At 39.1% G+C, this 22,369-nt stretch overlaps 2 protein-coding genes across 2 annotated transcripts in view; both read left to right on the forward strand.

Moving 5' to 3' along the window:
- Positions 1 to 2,117: 2,117 nt before the first annotated feature.
- LOC138356564 (protein starmaker-like) lies at positions 2,118 to 3,287 on the forward strand. Its single transcript, XM_069312763.1, has one exon. It carries the CDS (start codon positions 2,118 to 2,120, stop codon positions 3,285 to 3,287), a length of 1,170 nt encoding a protein of 389 aa, XP_069168864.1.
- A 16,993-nt stretch (positions 3,288 to 20,280) lies between these two features.
- The window catches only part of LOC123774159 (probable glutamate receptor), a 128,472-nt gene continuing 126,383 nt past the window's right edge, over positions 20,281 to 22,369 (forward strand). The window contains exon 1 of the mRNA XM_069312765.1: positions 20,281 to 20,284. Coding sequence (XP_069168866.1) covers positions 20,281 to 20,284 — 4 coding nt within the window. The remainder of the gene's footprint in view (positions 20,285 to 22,369) is intronic.

The following is a 22,369-nucleotide window of genomic DNA, read 5'->3' on the forward strand; positions in this document are numbered from 1 at the left end:
TCCAATGTATTCTCACAAACCCAATGTACCTTCTTGTATATATATAAATCAATAAATAAAATAAATATTTATGTTGCAAAATTCTAAATTTCAAATCTTTGGATGTTTGCCCAGCTTAGAACCTATTAGTCTTTACAAGGTATTTTGTATATAACACAATTATCACTATGAAGACTGTTTCTAACTTATAATTTTCCAACAGCATTTTAGTAATTATACAAAACATGTATCTAAAAAACTTTCAAGGCCTGACAATATTTTCGTATCCAGAAAAATATGATAAACATAATACATTCTTTAGCCGAATTTTCTCACTGCATATATTATTATATTATGTACGACGGACTTTGCTATGGAAAACTTGCAAAAAACCCAGTGAATAACAAAGCTTGAGACCAATAGAATCAATATTCTTAAACTCTTCATCTAAGAATTCTGGACTAATAACTCAACTCGAAGAGCTCTTAGATACATTGAGGAAAAAAATTATTGTTTCACATTGTATCTATGCCCTGAGAAATAATGAACACAAGATAAATTATTTGTAAACTTTCTTTAGACACTAATCTTGAGTGAAAAATCTGCCCTATAAGTGAATCTAAAATTGGCTTACATTTTTCTATATCAGTCTCCATAGTAAATTTAATAGAGGTGATTTGATCATTATGTTTAGCTACAAATTCGTCTGAATTTACATTTGTAGGCCATATACACAATATATCATCATCTTATCTAAACCATGGGATGATTCCAGGGGTAATTTTTTAAACAAATTTCTTTTCGAAAAGTTCCATGTACAAGTTTGAAAGTCATGGAGATAAAGGATTTCCCATTGCCATTCCTAGTCTGTAAATAATACTCATTATTAAAAGTTAATTTACATTCTTTTGTACACAGCTTAATAAGATTGACAGTAATATCAGCAGGCATAGGTAATACATGGTTCATTAATTCATGAGCAAGGTAATCAAAAATATCATCTCTCGGAGCCTTAGTAAACAAAGAACAATCTTCAAAACTGATTAACTTGACATCTGAAATGACTGGAACATTATTCAATTTGTAAACTAATTGAATAGAATTGGTCAAATGAGAAGATGAAATAGTTTCTAACAATGGGAGACAAGATTGTGGTGAGCTATTTAGAAAGCTTGAAGGAAATGTTCAATAGGAACACTACGGAATCTGCTTTAATACAGATTACACATTCATGTAATTTGTACATTATCAGGGGTTTGTATAATTTAGATCCATTCAATATTTTCTAATACAATCTTACTAATACCTTATCTTCCACATAACTATGAAGAAGTAAAGATTTCATCAGTATAAATAAGGTTTTGTTATTTTCATGTGGGAAATTCAAATAACATCCCTTTTCAATCACTATTCCTAAGCAACACACACAAATATCTTTGAATTCTTACAATTTCTGAGATGGATGTACTCTCAGCACTAATATTAAGACAAAAGTAAAAGCTATTGTGTTACCCTTACTGAAACTTTACAAGCAAAAACTAATCCTGAAAAATGCATGCAAGAAAGACTATTAAAGATAAAAATCAAATCGTTACAATGGTGAACATTTTTGCCATTGTCACTTGATTGAGACAGGAACAGATCCACATGAGTGGATACAAATGCCACTCCAATACCTGAAAAAGGAAACAAGACATCTTGTAACTATCGGCCAATGATGAGGACAACTAAAATTGGCAAACGCACTTTTATTACGAATAGAGACTATGGTGTACGACATTTTGAGTTACCATCATAACTTTCGTTGTAATCGTTTGAGTTTGACAATTATTTTTATTATGGTTAACTCAAGCCAGATGAAGACAATTTTACAATGAAATTGAAGACACTTACAATAATAAAATTGCTTGATAAAAATATGTACTAGGTCGGGTGGAAAATTGGTTATATGGAAGCAAATAGCCTGTAGTTCTAAATGTACAGGCATGACATTTTTTGTGACAAAAGGGTCAGTTTAGGGATCAGATTTGTTCCTGATTCATGTGAAATACATCGATAATAGCTTATGCTCTTTGATGTACAAAATTCCATTTGCAATGGAAAGATTTGCAATGGAAATATTTATATGGTAATGCAAAATGAGAAAAAATACTACAAAGCTACTGGAAGACCAAAACAGTCGTGATGACCAAGACAGTCTTGATGACCAAGACAGTCATGATGACCAAGACAGCTGTGATGATCAAGACAGTCATGATGACCAAGACAGTCGTGATGGCCAAGACAGTCGTGATGACCAAGACAGTCGTGATGACCAAGACAGTCGTGATGACCAAGACAGTCGTGATGACCAGGACAGCTGTGATGATCAAGACAGTCGTGATGACCAAGACAGTGATGATGACCAAGACAGTGATGATGACCAAGACAGTCGTGATGACCAAGACAGTCGTGATGACCAAGACAGTCGTGATGACCAAGACAGTCATGATGACCAAGACAGTGATGATGACCAATACAATCGTGATGACCAAGACAGTCGTGATGACCAAGACAGTCGTGATGACCAAGACAGTCGTGATGACCAAGACAGCTGTGATGATCAAGACAGTCGTGATGACCAAGACAGTCGTGATGACCAAGACAGCTGTGATGATCAAGACAGTCATGATGATCAAGACAGTCATGATGATCAAGACAGTCATGATGACCAAGACAGTCGTGATGACCAAGACAGTCGTGATGACCAAGACTGTCGTGATGACCAAGACAGTCGTGATGACCAAGACAGTCGTGATGACCAAGACAGTCGTGATGACCAAGACAGTCATGATGACCAAGACAGTCGTGATGACCAAGACAGTCGTGATGACCAAGACAGTCATGATGACCAAGACAGTCATGATGACCAAGACAGTCATGATGACCAAGACAGCTGTGATGATCAAGACAGTCATGATGACCAAGAAAGTCGTGATGGCCAAGACAGTCATGATGACCAAGACAGTCATGATGACCAAGACAGTCATGATGACCAAGACAGTGATGATGACCAAGACAGTCATGATGACCAAGACAGTCATGATGACCAAGACAGTCATGATGACCAAGAAAGTCGTGATGACCAAGACAGTCATGATGACCAAGACAGTGATGATGACCAAGACAGTCGTGATGACCAAGACAGTCGTGATGACCAAGACAGTCGTGATGACCAAGACAGTCGTGATGACCAAGACAGTCGTGATGACCAAGACAGACAGAAGAGACCTGGGGGTGACAGGCTCTCATCAACTGAGGTCAAGTAAGCATAAACATGGGCTGCAAATATATATAATTGAATGTAAGGTTTCATGGAGAGATCTTTCAAGGTTCGAAGTGAGGAAGTCATTCTTACTTTGTATATATCATTAGGACATGCTAGCAGCTGGGTTGTTGAAGGCAGTTGTGGTCGTCGTACTTGGTAAAGGATGCTGTCAACTTTGACAGTGTACTACCTAAAGTTCAACCCAAGTAAATGTAAGGTAATGAAACTAGGAGGATCTAGGAGGCCAGTCACTGGATACCGAATGGGAGATGAAGTCCTTCACGAAACGGACAGAGAGAAAGATCTGGGAGTTGATATCACGCCAAACCTGTCTCCTGAAGCCCACATCAAAAGAATAACATCAGTGGCCTATGCGAGGCTGGCTTACATCAGAACTGCTTTCAGAAACCTGTGTAAGGAATCCTTCAGAACCTTGTATACCACATATGTAAGGCCAATCCTGGAGTATGCAGCCCTAGCATGGAGTCCGTACCTAGTCAAGCACAAGACGAAGCTGGAAAAAGTTCTGAGGTATGCCACTAGGTTAGTCTCAAAACAAAGAGGCATGAGATATGAGGACAGACTACGTGAACTGCACCTCACGTCGCTGGAAGACAGAAGAGCTAGGGGAGACATGATCACCACATACAAAATTCTCAGGAGAATTGACAGGGTGGACAGGGATGGATTATTTAACACGGGTGGCACACGCACAAGGGGTCACAGGTGGAAGCTGAGTACCCAAATGAGCCACAGAGACATTAGAAACAACTTTTTCAGTATCAGAGTAGTTAGTAAATGGAATGCACTAGGAAGTGATGTGGTAGAGGCTGACTCCCTACACAGTTTCAAATGTAGATATGACAGCCCAGTAGGCTCAGGAATCTGTTGAGAGGCGGGACCAAAGAGCCAGAGCTCAACCCCCTGCAAACACATCTAGGTGAGTACCTTGCGTGCCCCTATCTTGAGATCATGAGATGATTTCGGGGCTTTAGTGTCCCCGCGGCCCGGTCCTCGACCAGGCCTCCACCCCCAGGAAGCAGCCCGTGACAGCTGACTAACTCCCAGGTACCTATTTACTGCTAGGTAACAGGGGCATAGGGTGAAAGAAACTTGGCCCATTTGTTTCTGCCTCGTGCGGGAATCGAACCCGCGCCGCAGAATTACGAGTCCTGCGCGCTATCCACCAGGCTACGAGGCCCCGTACCCTATGCTTAGGGCAACGCAGGAACATCCTGGTAAAACAAATATAAATATAGGAATTAAATGAAAAGGTTCATAGTCCACCTAAATAAGTGATAGTACTGTTGGAAATTTTCTACATTAATAAACTACTATTGTATTATAATACATCATCATCATTATATACTAACTACAGTAGTTATTAATTTCACTAACGGTAGTGTAAACAAAAATTAACCATTTCATCTGCGTATTAGTGCTAGAATTCTCATGAAATCGAGTAGCAAAATTGTCAGATAATGTCTAGTTAGACACGTTTATTACCAACGTGTTAGAAAATTGAATGTGGTTCTCTAAAATTATCAGTATTCCACATAATAATTACCTACGGATAATATGACTCCCGATAATCTGAAACCGAGAGTTATTAACTGAAATTATTATCAAATAGCAGTTTTATCTGTTACGTACGAATGCTATGGAGAGAATAAAAATCTTCTCCATTTCTCGTTTAACACCATTAAACGAGAATATGATAATATTTAAGTCCCTATAACTGCAACCCAGTTCTCATTAACGAATTACATCTATAAATACGTGGAAAAGAATTATCCGTGATTAATAATTTCTGTGGTGAATGCGAGAGACGGGTTGAGGGAAGGCAGGCGGAGACGCCATTGTACACGAGGCATCCCTGGTGAGAAGAATGGCGAGACACGTGGTAGTGACTGGGGAGTTTTTATCGACAAGAATTATGTTGATACCCGTTTAATAGTCAACAATTACCTATTCACGTGTTCTATAGTGCCCTGTCAGTTAATAACGCATCAACAATTGAAGCCACGACCCGTAATTACACATACGCAGCAGTGGACGCCTGGGACTGGCTGACGCGAGTTTGGCAGACCTTAGTATTTGATACACTCATGTTAAGTATACCATTCTTGTTTGATGCATCATTCTAGATTGTATATTTGTGGGTAGTCTGTTGTTATACCGCATGGATACCTAATACACAACGTTAGTTGATTTTCCACATTTTCTCAGTTTTCATGAATATTTGAAATAATTCGTAGCCTAATCAAATGCTACTTAAATTTCTCTGATTTCAGCATGTATACGAGGAGTCGACAAGTTGTTTCTCTTCATTCATGATATTCACCTCGGGTTCTTTCTTTATTGGGATCCTGTGACCACGAGGACGAATGACGAAATGGCGTTACAGAATTCATCTTACAGATAAGACATTTATTTCGTACAAATTTATCTAAGATTATTATTGATTTCCATATAATTCATATAGGATCTTTACAGTGAATAATTTATTGCCAGAAATAATGATTTGGTAATTAATATGTTTGCTCTTACTGTTGCTCAATAATTCATAATCTTTAATATTCATAATTTGAGTTATCATATCTTTGAATCTATCTTAGTTTAGATTTACTATGTTACTAACTCAACAATGAACTAGTGACGAACCACACTGGTTTTTAGATATATATGAACTTCTAGAAATACCTCCCCCCCCCAATGTTGATATTTGAGGTTTTGACTTTAATTAATTAATAATACAGTCTATTCATTATTTTCAAGTGATTATTCTTTTAATTAATATCCATAGACACTGGTTCTCTAGTGTCAATCTAATAATTACTATTATTCGTTTTCCCTCTTTTCTCAAAAGTGGGTGGTCCTTCGATTTATTTAAATACAATAATTAAATACATGAGTCAAGCCCCAGATATCCTACATTATGGTCCTTCGAACCAGATACATATCAATTAACATTACTAATTAGTCATAACTAATCATAGTGTGAAGTAGTCTAGACTAACCACATTTTATTAATTGTGGCTACCGGCAGTGTACCACATAGGTTAGCCTAATTCACACCAATTTATTTGCTGCTTATACCTCATGTATAAAGTAGCACTCGTGGGACACAGTCAATTGCCCACAACACTCAGACCTATACCTCATACTGAGGTAAGAATCTTCAGGTCACCAGAAGCAACAGCTCATAACTTCTATAATAATTCCACATTAACACCTGCGTTAGAGTGGCCTCACCATCTAACTATTATTTATTTAGGTGGTAATGACATCCATCTTACTCGACACCCAGCTGAGGTAATTAATCACCTTAAAACAATAATTTCCTCCTTTAAACTTGTTAGCAGTTCAGTAGTGTTCACATTGGTGGAACCTCGCCAACTGAGCAATAATAGTCGTTGGGGAGTGAGTCCAGAATATTACCAAAGAGCTGCCAAATATATAAACTTTAAGCTGAGGAATAGAGTACGATTGGATGCCACTTACATTCAATTTACAGCCAGACCATACAGGCAAAACCTGGCAAGAGATGGTGTACAACTGTCAGGTGAGTCTAGGTCACATGTAGTTGACAAGTTGATCAACACAATCAGCCACCATAAAAGGTTGTGGCTGGCAAACCAAATTAATTGTACATAATTGTATTTTCACCTGTGTGTGCAAGTGCACATTTAGATAAACTATAAAATCTAAAAAACCCAAAAACACAGCACAACTATATATTCACATTATTGCACCACAAATTAATCTATGCCAACCAAACCAGTATTAGATAGGAATTTAGGCTGTGATTGTGCTGAATTTGGCACAAATGCAGACTAAATAAATTTGTAGTTTCTTAGGTAGAAATTCTTACAACTAGTCTTCAGCTAGTTAGTAGTACATTCATTATTCATTCTTGTCCTGACCCTATTGAGGGTGGGATTCAACTTTATAGTAACTCTGATTGGAGTATATCCATATTAATTATTTGTGTACTCATTATTTGTGTGTATGCATTTTGAGTGCTGCTGAATGATCACCATTACATCTAATGGTGATAAAGATGAGCTAGCCGGAAGAAAGTTAATGGTGAAGTTCAAGCACTGCTCAAAATCATTAGCTACGTATTATTAGGTAGGTACATTTAACCTCGAGTGAGGTAGAGTGTAATTTAGCCAGATTAATTTAGGCTATACTCAATATTACTTGTCAACTAATAAGCAAGTACCCAAGCTTCATTAGTAATATGTATTCAAGTCCTATGAAATTTGGACTTAAAGCCACCATGGCTACTCCTAAACAGTTAAGGAGAACCTATATTGGCCTTAAAGGTCATTTAACTAGACTAATAAATAAGTCTGATACCTTGTCTAAAGCAACTCCCATTGATTGCTATCGACTAGAAACATCAGTAAGAGTGGCTGATCTAAAATTTGATCAAGTTAGATCTACAAGCCAGTCTTATCTCGACCTACTGAATGCAACTGAAACTGATCCTGATGAAATAGATCAAATTCTAGCAGATATTTCACGTATGAAATTCTAGCAGATATTTCACGTATGAAGATTAGACTCAAGATAAACGACAAACTATCTAATATAGTAACACAATCTAAATCTAATGCAAATAATGCTGTGTCTCAGTCCAATAATCAATTACCTGAGGTTCGTCTACCTACTTCAGACTTACCTACATTTGCAGGGCTGGATGAAGAAAATTGGGACACATTTTGGACTTCATTTGAAGTTCATATACATAAGAAATCTTCTCTTGACAGAATTTCTAAATTCTCATACTTGATTAGTCTTCTCAAAGGGGAGGCTAAAAAGGTCATAAATAACCTAGCTCTCACTGAGAGTATTTATGAGGAAGCTATAAAACTGCTAAAGTTGAACTATTGCAACAAGGAGTTGAGTATAGCTAACCTTTATTACCAGTTGCTAGATCTGAGTGCACCAAGTAACAGACCAGACTCACTTCAAAGCTTCAGGCTTGAAGTAGAGTCTCTAGTGAAGGCCTTAGGTACTAAAGTTGATGTACCAGCCTCAGAATGGTCAATCAAGTTACTTTTACAGAGGAAATTACCTCGAAATATCTTAGCAGAAATCTGCTCACACTATAAAACCGAGTTTCTCACTCTCGAGCAAATATTCGAGGGACTGAGAATAACGGTTAACAGGTTGAAGACTCATGATAAGATTAAACCTGAGTCTAAACCACCTAACATTGGCAACTCAGTTAAACCCAAATCGACTTTGAATAAGTCCAATAAATTCAAACCTAAGACTGGAAAAACCTAAAAACTGGAAAAAGGAGTGGTAGTGTAGGTATTTATTCTGTATCTCTTTTATTTATTCTCTGACGTTACAACTGTTATGTCTACTAAAAGGACAAACTCAGCCAGAGAGAGAAGGTGTCTGTTCTGTGATCAAGAACACGTCACCTACAAATGCACTGTTTATCATAACTTTAATACCAGGATTAAACGGTTACAAGAATTACACAGAAGCATCAAGTGCATGGGTTCTCATGATCCCAGTAAATGTGTAGTGCAGCTACGGTTGTGCAGTAGATGCAACAAAGGTGTACATCATTATGCCTTATGTAGAAAAACTTCTACACAATCTATGATACCTGGGGAGAATTCTATGAATTCTATCACAGCACAATATTGCAAGTTACATCAAGAAATAAATGGAATTGCTACTGAGTCAGGCAATAATACCACTCTGCCTACAGCTCAACTCAAACTAATTGACAGGAAGTCTAGAGTTAACACTAGATGCCTCTTTGATGAAGGATCACAGAAAACCTTCATCACACAACAATTAGTCGAGCAGTTAAAATTAAAACCTGCCAAAAGTGTGAGACTGAATATTTCTGGGTTCCTGACTAATAGTGGACCTCGTGAATACCAAGTAGTCAAGGTGTTATTGAGACTTGGATCTTCCACTAGTCCAATACAAGCGGTAGTAATAGATAAACTTCCTTCAGACCTGCAGGTCACAGGACTAGCTCGCACTGCGAGGTATCTTAAACGAAACCGCATGAGGCTAGCAGATTACAAAATATATTCTGACTGCCTCACTGATGTTGGTATACTTATAGGCGCTGACTATAATTATAAATTTATAACGGGATGCACCAGACAACATGGAATGACTTTGTTGTCATCTGCTGGAGGCAAATTGCTTACTGGACCGGTGCTTTTCCAACAAAGAACAGCGTCAACCAACCAACAATCTAACAATACAATAGTGGTGTGACTAGGCTTGGAACAGTCACCCCTACATTTAAGAGAAATATCTGAAGATAATGAGTCTGATCCACCTGTACATCGTCTGTGGGATTTAGACACTTAAGGTATTGTCCCTGAACAACCAAGCCCTGATGATAAGTTTACTTACCAGCAATATCTGGACACAGTTGTCTATAAGGACAAACAATACTGGATGAGACTACCATGGAAGTTAAATCATCCACAACTTCCAGTTAATTATTTCATGGCAGCCTCTCAATTACAGTCTCAATTAATACGGCTGAAGAAACAGCCAGACAAATTGAACATGTATCATCAATTAATTCAACAACAACTCAATAGTAAATTTATTGAAGTTGTTGATAATGATGACCGAAAAATAGGTCACTATTTACCCCACCACGCTGTAGTGAAAGATTCATTGAAACGCCAATACGTATTGTCTTTAACTGTAGTGCCAAAGTGAGGCCAAACAGCGTGTCCTTGAATGAATGTCTCCAACCAGGACCTAGCCTAACACAAAGGCTACATGATGTACTATTACGATTCTGCACTGGTATTTTTGCTTATACTGCTGATATCAGTAAAGCTTTCCTTAGAGTAGGCTTGCAAGAAGAGGATCGTAATTACACCAAATTTCTCTGGATTAAGGACCCACTGGATCCTGATAGTGACGTCATAACCTACCGGTTTGCCTCTGTGCTATTCGGAGCGACTTCCTCCCCGTTTCTACTTCAAGCCACATTAGATACACATTTGAGGAAGTCAAATAGCCCTTATAAAACAGAGATCAGTGACAACTTGTATGTCGATAATTTCCAGGGAACTACAAATGACAAATCCAAATAGGTAGAAATTTACCATGAGGCTAACCATGAGTTATTAGGAGCCAATATGCCACTACAATCATGGGCCTCAAACAATAAATCATTAAACCAGATAATTGAGAAAGAATTTCCGGGTTATCAGGTGCTTATCAATTTAAGGTTCTGGGCATGAAATGGAACACAAGTACTGACGAGATGAATGTCAAGTCAGTACAAACCAATGATTCAATCCTTACCATGAGAAAATTACTCTCGTATGTCAGTCAACCGTTTGACCCTTTAGGCTTACTTAGTCCTATATTAATAAGGGGCAAACTCCTAATGCAGGAATGCTGGCAGAAACATATGGGATGGGATGATCCGTTGCCAATTGAGTTGCAAGATAAATGGCAGATACTCAACGGATTTCAATCAATTAGGTGTTTTGAAATTTTCTCGTAATGCTTCAGGACAAAACTTACCCAAAAATTTGCACGTTTTTTGTGATGCCTCTGGCAAAGCGTATGGCGCTGCAGCCTACTTAGTCAATAGTGCACAATCAATTTTACTCACATCTAAAGCAAGAGTTGTTCCAATCAAGAAGAGATCTTTACCTCAAATGGAGTTAACTGCATTACTGGTGGGAGTGAGATTGGCTCATTGCCTGACCAAGACACTCAATAATATCCACTTTGGTGAAATCGTAGTGTGGTCAGACAATGAGGCAGTCTTACAATGGGTAAGAAATAACAACAAAACTCCCTACGCTAGTAATCGCGTTAGGGAAATTCATGAATTATCTGCTGGATATAAATTCAGACATGTCCCCACTAAGGACAATCCTGCAGATTACTTATCTCGAGGTTTAACATTAAAACAGCTAATCAAGTCTTCGTTGTGGTTTAATGGACCTTCATGGCTTGTTAGTGGTCAGTGGCCCAAACAGAAACCACAAGTCATAGTGACCAGTATCACTACTCCCATGAAAGAACCAGAACCTCATCGAATCTCCATTATTAATCCTCACAATTACTTTACTTTAATTAATTAATAATACAGTCTATTCATTATTTTCAAGTGATTATTCTTTTAATTAATATCCATAGACATTAGTTCTCTAGTGTCAATCTAATAATCACTATTATTCGTTTTCCCTCTTTTCTCAAAAGTGGGTGGTCCTTCGATTTATTTAAATACAATAATCAAATAATTAAATACATGAGTCAAGCTCCAGATATCCTACAAGTACGACATAAATATTTCAAACGAAGCCCATTGAAAGAAGTTAAATTGATTCAGTCTTGAAAGAATATATAAATGAAATTATTGGAATTTAAGAGCTTCAGAAAGGCCATTGGCCCGAGGTATCTTCTATTTATATCCACATCAATTCTTACATATGTATGTCTAAACTGCGCATCGATGGCCAAAGCAAATCATAATAATGTGACCCAATATTAAACACTGATGTGCGTATCCCCTAAGTGGAGCCACTGTCACTCAAAAGATCCCAGACTCAAGCACATAGGGATCATTCACCATGTCTCGCTCCCTTGTGATTAGTGGCATAAGACCAGGAATCTTTACTGTGGCTTCTTCTTACCATAGATTGCGAGCTTCACGCGCCCACAGCTGCCCTGAAAGCTGCCTGATCACATGTAGTCTGGGCTCTCGGCATACATAAACTCCCGTGCCAAGCCGTCACAAAGGTTCTCCACAAACAAGGTCGCCAATTTGGGAAGCGCCCTTTCAGCCTCCAAATACCTGTTGGGGTAGGCTACATACTTCAAGAAGTCTCAGTGATGTACTCTCCCTACACTGTAAAATCAACCTTCCCTTCTAATAGAACGCCGCATTTTGACGTATACTTTACCTACGGCCAAAAATGGTCGTACTAGAAAATGCGAAAATGACATACTGTTCCGTTTTCGGTTTTGGATCCTCTGGTAGTATTTGGAAAGGCGACTTTAGTACTACAGTTTCTGGACGTTGGGAAACCTTAGGAAGACTGGCTGGTAAAATAAGCCATTTCTCTCACAGTGGTTATGTTTCAGCACAAAGTAAATGTATACTCACCTAGTTGTACTCACCTAGCTGTGCTTGCAGGGGTTGAGCTTTGGCTCTTTGGTCCCTGGCTGTGTATACTCAGCTCACTGAATTAGGCAAGTGATCGGCAAGTAAAGAATGGGGGACAGGAAACACCAGAGTCAAAGAGTATGCAAACATTTAATAACAACACAAAAATGACACAAGACAGATAAATAAATGAAAATGTGAACTTGCAACACGCCTGTGAAATATAGTGCCGCCGCTCCTTTCTATAAGGAGGTGACGAGATTTTGGTCCGTCCTGGACCATTATCCAGTGTAAAGAATGAGTGCCGGAGAAAGTCAATATATAAGGTAAAAATGTAAGGTGAAAGGGGAGAAGGTGGACGTATATCATAGAAGTTCAAGTATACCATACAAAGGCAAAAAGCGAGAAGGTAGAGAAACCAAAGGAATAATAGGAACAAAACTCCAGGAGGGCTAAAGGTGAAGAGAAATATGTGAGAAAAGGGGGTCCAGGTAGTTCAGGTTTGAATCCCAGTCGGAACATAAATGGATGGCCGCGTTTCCATTAACCTAATGTACCTGTTCACCTAGCAGTAAGTAGGTACTCAGGAGTAAGTCAGCTTGTTGTTGGGATGCATCTTGGGTAAGGTCAGTAATTCGACCTTGGGAGGGGGGGGATATTACAGTATAAAACTAACGTGTATGAATATACTCTGGCTGCCTGTCCCCCGACACAGTGAATTAGTATTATAAGCGAAAGAAAATAAAGAGAGCTTAGAGGCGCTCGAGTTATGTCAGGTCACATTTAAGAAGGTCCGAGTATTTAAATTTTCACTGAGAAAAGTTGAAAATAATCTGTACCACCATAAACAAGCAGCCTAGCTTGCGTATAATGGTTTGTTGTTGCTTGAATTCATTTGGAATTCTTTGTATGGTTCATTCACATCTTATCTCACACAAAACTATAATATTGGTTATTCATATAATATTTATCATATTATATTCATGTTTTACGAAGCATCTTTCCACAATTACAGTCATATTTAACTTTGGCTAACTCAGCCTATGCTAAGTAAAAAGGTAATGGGTAAATGAAAAACGATCTATAAAATATAAGGTTCTATGCATAAAATGCGAATCAGTATTCTTTACTTTCTTTCCCTGCAAAATTCTTTAATTTACAAAACTCAAAGTAATATTTTAACAACATTTCTCTCTATCACGCCAAATCTGATTGCCTGTTTAATTGACCAATATTTTCAGAAAAGTTCAGGTATATAATATTATATATGTTTTCAACATATACTTTCAGTTTTGCTTAGCTTAGGGGTAACGATTCAGCATACAGCATATGTTTATAACTATAACATACATTAAAGTAACGTGGCTCGAAATGAGAATTGCTTATCTTTTGCCTAATTCTCTTTAATACATAAGTAAATAGAAAAACTTTCTTGAAACATTGTTCACAACTGTATCAGTTGTATGTTATGAGGAACTACAGGGGTCAGCCTCACTCATAAAGCAGCGGCTCATTCACCAGGTCTGACTTCGACAGGATTTAGATGTCATGTCAGCAAGTCATCTTTGTTCAAGTAATTACGAAAAAATATTATGTTTGTACTTAGAGGTATCTCTTCTGTCCCTGCTGGTTAGTCGTTATACTCTACCCCGTAGACTTGTCAATCCATTATACACTTCACTCATCTCAAGCTGTATTCTCTCGCATTAGTGTTGATAATAGTAGGGTAAATATATTTGATTTGTGCGTAATAAGAAAATGCCTGAAAATAAAAAGCTTCTGCTTTTAGGTGGATCGGTGGTGTTTTTATTACAAAATTATGCCATTCGATCATAAATTATTTATCCAGAAAAGGTATTATATTACATAGCGTAGTGGGAGCACACTTGCCACGCACTTTCAACGATTGCCTGTGGATTCTAGTCGTGTTGAAGGAGAATTAACTGGAAACCAATCCTTAATTATATTCACCTGTTCACCCAGTAGTAATTACAAACCTGGTTGTAAACCGATTGTGTTCCAGAGAAAATTAGTTGGGTAAGGTTTAACGAGCAATTTTTAAGGTAAGGATCCAATTCGGCTGAAAGGTTTCAGAAACCTTCAACTCCTTAAAAAAACGCACAACAATGCCAGATGCTTCTAAGTTAAAATCGTTATCAGCTGGACTCAATGTGAACTTTTTAAAGGTTTAAAATCATTCTGGACTCAATATAAAAGTCTCGCGAGACTCAACAAAGTCAAACTATCTAGGACTGGCCAACTTAGGCACTAGAATTAACAAACTTAAAGTCACTGTGACTCAATCAAAGCCTAAGTCCAAAAAGGGGTATCAAATTCAATATAATTTTTACTTTTTTTTTCTTTATTTTAAAATGGCATATAAATACAAATAAAAGACAAGATACCGAAGCACCATACCATTGTGGAACACCACAGGATACAACACCAGCAACATAGCACTATTCCAATACAAAACAAATACACCAAACCAATACTTAAATACAAGCGCACCATGGAAATACAAGTACACGAACCAGGGCCCCGCGCAAATGCTGCTATACAAGGGAACAGAACTATACCATAAAAACACTGTTAAGGCACTGTAAAGGTAGAACCAGAAATACAGAACTGTGTTTCACAACAGGTAAATACAGAATACACAAATACAAATTAAACACATATAAGCTCTCAACAAACTAAGTCAACAAACTAAGCGCCAAGCCATTTTGACTATATAGTACTGGGACAGAAGGTTTTTGGGATGGGACTGAAGGAATGAAGCAAGAGTTAAATTAGAAGAATCCCCTAGAGAAGGGCTGAGAGATCCCCTCAGCAACACCAACCGCAAATCACGGGCATCGGATCCACCGTCACCCGTCTCAACAACACCCTACCTCGACTCACCTCACAAGGGGGCCCACAGGCCGGTGCCAGCGAGGGAGCAACCTCACCCGGTCCCTGCCCCGCTAAATCTACAGCCTCCACCACAACACCCTGCTCATCCTCCATATGCGCCAGAGTATCCTCACACTCAGTGGAACGCATCCGGCCAGCTTTCCTCCTCCGCTTCTGCTCAGGCACCAGCGAAGACAGACGCGACGCTGCATGAATGTGACGAGGGGGACCCACACCCTCCATTGGAGAGGCAGCCGGAGACGCGGGGAAAGCCCTCACCCCTAGAGGCTCCACAGGCGGAGCAACCTCACCAGACCCACTCACCAAAGCAGAAGGGAACACCTCCAGGGGAACTTCCTCCACCACCACAACAATAGGCTCACTGTGAATCTCTACCGGCACATTCGACTGTATACACAGACCGACAGGCTTATCCTCAACTATACACACCAGCGGTCCAGCGACACCCGGTATCACAGGGCGCTCTACCGATTCCTCGCACGCATCCGGAGGTCCACCTTCCAGGAGACTGGGAGGCAGGACAACACCACCAGCCGATGCTCTCCCTGGAGCTTCCGGAGTCTTGAGAGGCGGAGAATCACCTTCCCAGACGATATTGACTTGGTCAGGAGCCCCAATGGAGCACACCTCTGCCAGATGACCCAGCAGTTCACACCTATAACATGTGCAAGGCTGGCCTGAATAGAGAACAGAGTGCAAACCTCATCAGGGATATCGAAGACGGTATATTCCGCATCAGGGATTCGTCCTGGTGCCAGCAAACATCCCCTTGCAATAGCCAGCAGAGACCTGGACTCTAGTCCAGCCGAAGAAGTCTGCTGAAGAGAAGACAATGACGACCCCATCCTTGAGCAACTGTACCTGGCACCAGAAGGGTACCACACAGGGCACGGAACAATCACCGACTTCACGTCTCGCTCGTCAACAGAGCACCAATACGTGGGTACGTCTGCACCCTCTGGCAGCCGACCGTCGAATACAATATTTACTGAGAAAGCTAAAGTCCTTGGCTTAGCGAGGTCAAAGTCTCCTTATGGAGTGACATTTATAAAGCCACCTAACCCCTCCCGAAATGTGAAATTCACTGATAATAATAAAAAATAATCACAAATTCTGACCTTACACACTACAATAAATTACAAGTATTGTAAAACTAGTGGCTCCTCAGAGATGAAATAAATTAGACCTCCCTCTGCTAGTTTCTTCAGACCAGTGAAGGAGGATCAAAGCAGCCCAGAAGTAAACTATATCAATGACAAATGTGCTTCACCAATTACACACAGAAATCCCAATAGCGTGATGCATAAAATTAACAAATCCACAAGGGCCGTTATCTTGAGAAGATTTCGGGGCTTTTAGTGTCCCCGCGGTCCGGTCCTCGACCAGGCCTCCACCCCCAGGAAGCAGCCCGTGGCAGCTGACTAACACCCGAGTACCTATTTTACTGCTAGGTAACAGGGGCATACGGTGAAAGAAACTCTGCCCATTGTTTCTCGCCGGCGCCCAGGATCGACCCCGGGACCACAGGATCACAAGTCCAGCGTGCTGTCCGCTCGGCCGACCGACCCGCCGTGACGAGGATTCGAACCTGCGTCCGAGAGCATCTCAGGCACTGCCTTAATCGACTGAACTATGACATGGTATAAGAATTGCAACCAGAAATTCTACTGAATTTACTTGGATCCAAGTAAATGTAATGAAGTAATGGCGAAGAGGTAGAAGGGCCTAGTGACATAGCTCGAGTGCATGGGGGAATTGTGTAAAATCCTGGTTTGTCTCTCGAAGAGGCTGAAGGATCCAAGAAAATTCAGTAGAATTTCTGGTTGAAATTCTTATACAATGTCGTAGTCCAGTCGATTAAGGCAGCGCCTGGGATGCTCTCGGACGCAGGTTCGAATCCTCGTCACGGCCCTTGTGGATTTACTCATCTGCTGCACCAACTTAATTAATGCCCTCTCATAGTACACTAAACTTAACTACTTCTAGTACTTAATGTGCTTGAACTTACACAACAGATGCTCATTCAAGTAATAACAAAAGTGTATACCAATTAAACTATTCATACACCGAGATTACTTATCCATAGGGTTGGCTGCCCTGGAGAATGACACATATACGCAACACTTACACTACTGCCTGCCGGCTACCAAACATTCCCGCTCACTCATTAACAAACAGCTGCATATTTTGACATCTCACTAAAAGATATAAATAAAACATTAGAGTATGATTGTGTTGTCTGGATTATATATGAACAAATATAAAATCCATTTATATCAGATACATTAAACATATACTTTGTCATTTGTTTTAAGAATTATTTGGTTATCTGAATAAACACATTCAAAACTTAATAATTTAATTTATTAATAAAGTTAGGATGCAATGCATATTTAGTATATGGTGTATACACTAGGTCATTTCAACTTTCTTCTACTGTACCTGTCACTCAATGTGTGGACCGCAGCCTCGGTCTGGATGTGGGAATATCTGACCAACCCCCCATTGTGTCAGGTGTATGCAAAGTATGTGTATATGAGCTTGGTTGCTCACACCTGTAGGCTGTGATCCCTCGTGCGGTTGTCATCCTCCACACAAATCCTACAGTAGCTTTCTTACAATTTATACATCACTTAGAGTCTCAGGCTAGGTTAAGCAAGACACCTTCTGATACATTTTCCCAGGAGCACCAAAGCAAGAGCAAAATACTTAATATAAATTTAACAAATATATACTGAAAGTAATCTTAATACGTTCTATTGTTAGTGATTCACACGTAACAGTAGAAATTAGTCGCGTCTTCCTGGCATACCATAATAGATCACATTGGTCCTCGTACAACAGAAATTAACACATTATCTCTTCCCAGCTGTTTTATTTTCTGAAAGGCTACACCACTGTATGATTATTGTACACACAAAAAATTTAATAACAAATATATCTCACAAAGTAGAAATATATATCAATGCAGACTAAACTACATTTTAAGTCACATGCACTCTAAATATGTTAATGCTACAAATTAACTTCTACCGCTTTCACTTCTTAATCAATGCTACAAATGGTTAGCAAATATTTATGCACATTGGCAGGAACACTCTATAAAAGATTATCCGTTAAGAAAAATCAACTTTGAACATCAGGGACATAGACAGCTCATTGGAGAAAAAAAAGAGCTTCTAATTCTGATAAAATCAGTAGGATTTGAACCTGCACACTTAGTACTCCCAAGCCCACACACTAGACCATAACATACGACATGGTTAAAAGCAATGCAACCTGGAATTTAACTGAATCCTCTAGGGTTTCTGAGGCTTCCACTGAAGCCCAATCAGGGTTTCATACATTACTCTCACGCACTCTGGTTGTGGTCCAGGCGTTCTACCTCCAACGCTTCTCTTCAAATGCACAATGTAACCACAGAGTGCATTTTCTCGTTGATACATCACGTTGAGTGACTTCAAAGTGCCCCAGTAATGTTATGACAAATTTGCTTTATTTTTCTCAACATGCCCTCGACTCAAGACCATTTCTTTTAGAGGTTGACCCCACAAACGCATTCATCAATTTTTACATGCTGTTCATTCAAAACGGGAATTTTCTCAAATATAAATTATTATTATAATATATTAGCATATTGTACATATATTGGCATAGGTTTGGTTAGGTGTTTAGGTTCTGTTTAGGCGATTATTTGTATTTGTAGTACGTGGGTGAAGCATTAACAGTGTTGTGGTTCGAACAAAATTAGTCAGTGAAGTACTTGTTCCAGAAGTGTTCGAACGTTAATCAGTTGTGAGTCGTGTGTAACAGCCCCTTCTCCAAACAAAGACCCCAAAGTGATTTCATACACCTGCTAAACCCCCGGTTTATGAATGAAAAACGGTTTACACACGACTCACAACTGATTTCGTTCAAACACTTCGGAACAAGTGCTTCACTGACGAATTTTGTTCGAACCACGACGCTGTACCTGCTTCATCCATGTACTACAAATACAAATAATCGCCAACAGAACCTAAACACCTAACTTAACCTAACCGATGCCTATGTAAGCACAATATGCTAATATATTATAACATTAATTTATATTTTAGAAAATTTCCGTTTTGAATGAACAGTATATAAAAAATTATGATTGTGTCTGTGGGGTCGACCGCTGGATGTAATGGACTCGAGTCGAAGACGGGTTGATGATGTGAACGGTTTTTCGTTCATAAACGGGATTTGGAGGGTGCATGGAATCACTTTTGGGTCTTTGTTTGGAGGCCGAGCTGATTTTTCTGGCTGGTGTGGTATCATTAGAATCGGGTTCTCAAGCTGTGTGAAAATATTCCCACCTATTTATTAAACATTTAGTTAATTAACTAAATGTTTAGTAATGTTATAATTAAGTATATAGCAAGAAATTATAATTTATATTGCTGTATAAAACTACTGAAATTAATTTGAAGTAAAAATTTATCCTGAAAAGGAGACTAATAAATTCCCTCATTGCCACGAGAAAAAACGAGCTGCCACGTCAGCAATTTAATGCGTTGTAGCCCATATATATCTCGCATTACAAATTTTAAAGGTTCAGTCTGAGGACTGAATCCGCTATAAAATAATACAAATAATTATTAATAAGCTTACTCAAAAGAAATCCAATTTAAACAACTCTCCTTCCGGGAATAAAAATAATGTTATGCAAGCACGAATGGTTCCTGCCCAGGCAGACGAAAGACGCCATTACGGTATGCCTCCCGCGAGCTACACGCTGTTGAGTGCTGCGAATTCTCGTGAATTTCGAGATATCCTCCAGCTAATCTCCACTTCGACCTCGCCAAATTATTGGGACGTACCTTATTTCAGCTTCTATCACGTTAAGAATTAATGGTCATTAGCTTTCTTAATTGTGTTGATGTGGTTATAAGGCCGGACAATCAACCCCAGAATGGGTAAGTGTCCCTCATAACTAAAAATAAAATGTTACTTGTACTATCTGCTAAGTAGATGTTGTTTACATTTTTTACAATGTAACAATGAGAGCTTCAGCGGCACAAACAGATAAGCAGCAGTCCTAAGTAATAGTTAAATTTATTTATTCTCAAGTTGAAATAATTGAGTTTAATTCAATTTATTTAATTAAATTTAAATATATAACCCTCAAGCTTGTGAAGAGTTTATTTCTGTGAAATCAAAGTATACAGTCCACTATGTTCTAAAGAAATACACAATAAATCACCATTAATAAGAATTGAATTAAATTAAATAAATTAAACCCATATTCCCATAAGTAAATTCCCAAAACAAGCTAAACACAATCTATTTGTAATTGTTTCTCCTATGCTAATGTGGTCTCATCACAAGAATATATAAAAACAATCATACCAAGCTTTCAACTGTCATTACCATTTAAATACTATTTATATCTAACTGGCAACCGTCCCTGGAGTTCCAGCGAAATTCCTCAGAGAGGAATTGGTTGGTTCACGTCCAAGGTTGGTTCACCACTAACCTTGGACGAAATCCTTACGCCCTTCCCTGCCGTCCTCCAGACAATGACCTAAAAGTGATTCCATCCAGCCGCCAAACCCCCTGTTTATGAATGAAAAACGGTTTACACACGACTCACAACTGATATCGTTCGAACACTTCCGGAAATAGTGCTTCACTGACGAATTTTGTTCGAACCACAACGCTGTAAACAGCCCGTCCTCCAAACAAAGATCCAAAAGTGGTTCTATGCACCCGCCAAACCCCCTGTTTATGAATGAAAAGCGATTTACACACGACTCACAACTGCTGAAGTTCGAACATATCCGGAACAAGTGCTTCACTGACGAATTTTGTTCGAATCACAACGCTATAAATGCTTCACCCACGTACTACAAATACAAATAATCGCCAACAGAACCTAAACACCTAACCTAACCTAACCTATGCCTATATATGCACAATATGCTAATATATTATAATATTAATTTATACTTGAGAAAATTTCCGTTTTGAATGAACAGCATATTAAAATTTATGAATGCGTCTGTGGGGTCGACCACTGGATGTAATGGACTTGAGTCGAGGACCGGATGGCCCTTCCAGCTGTGGATCTGTTTAATTATTCACCTGTGTTTCTGGATACTAGGCATTCTCGACTATCTGCCAACAAACTGTAGTTAGTTCTAGGACGCTATTACAATGTTACCCGCCCCCTAGATCTTGCTCACAGGCACCTCCTCTCCTTTAGTTCCAACGTTTGTGCTCGGCATATCTCTTGTGCCAGGTAAGTACGACGGGCTCACCACAGTCTGTGCTGCTTGGAACTTTTTGTTCCGAATAGCTGAATCTAAAACAACAACACGCTTGTTCTCTCTTAAATTCACTATCTCTGCATGGGTACAGCACTCCCTAGCTGTGCAAACACTATGACACTAGTGCACCATCTAAATTTATACCGCTGTATTAATATTCCAGTCTACTGTATGCTGCCTGTGGCTACAAGTACTGGGCCCCATAAGGAACTCGACTCAATAAAAATAATTGTCACGAGGCTCTTTTCGACTGAGATGGCATCACTGGTCCTGTTAAACTTTGCCACTGTTGAAAGACATTACTCTTCCATTACCATTACAGTTTAACTGATAGATCAAACCACTGTTGTGTGTAGCTCCTGGGTTTGTATGTTAGCTGATGTAACACACTCAGCACCTGGGCTTTTCCAGTTTCATTCACTCTGAATGTTCTGTTTTGATATCACGCCACCTCAAGATTTCACTTGGATGGTTAGACACGGATGCATCTTCCATTTACTCAGAATTAGTGCTACCTTCCTTAGTGCACTTTCAGCCTCATGTCCTTCCTTGGCACGCCAATATTCTTGAAAAAAGTATGTCATCCACTCCTCTGAAGAATTTTACCATCAACATCAGGTCTGTTCCCATTGGTGTACTTGCAGGGGTTGAGCTTTGGCTCTTTGGTCCCCACCTTCTGGTGTGGCAGTTTGTCTATTCTTTTAGCCTTCATATTAAAGGTCCAGTAAAATC

This window comes from Procambarus clarkii, chromosome 73, assembly GCF_040958095.1.
Source record: "Procambarus clarkii isolate CNS0578487 chromosome 73, FALCON_Pclarkii_2.0, whole genome shotgun sequence".
Lineage (NCBI taxonomy): Eukaryota > Metazoa > Arthropoda > Malacostraca > Decapoda > Cambaridae > Procambarus > Procambarus clarkii.

Excerpts from the sequence above, each read along its gene's own strand:
- LOC138356564 (XM_069312763.1), top strand. The coding sequence starts at position 2,118 with ATGAGAAAAAATACTACAAAGCTACTGGAAGACCAAAACAGTCGTGAT.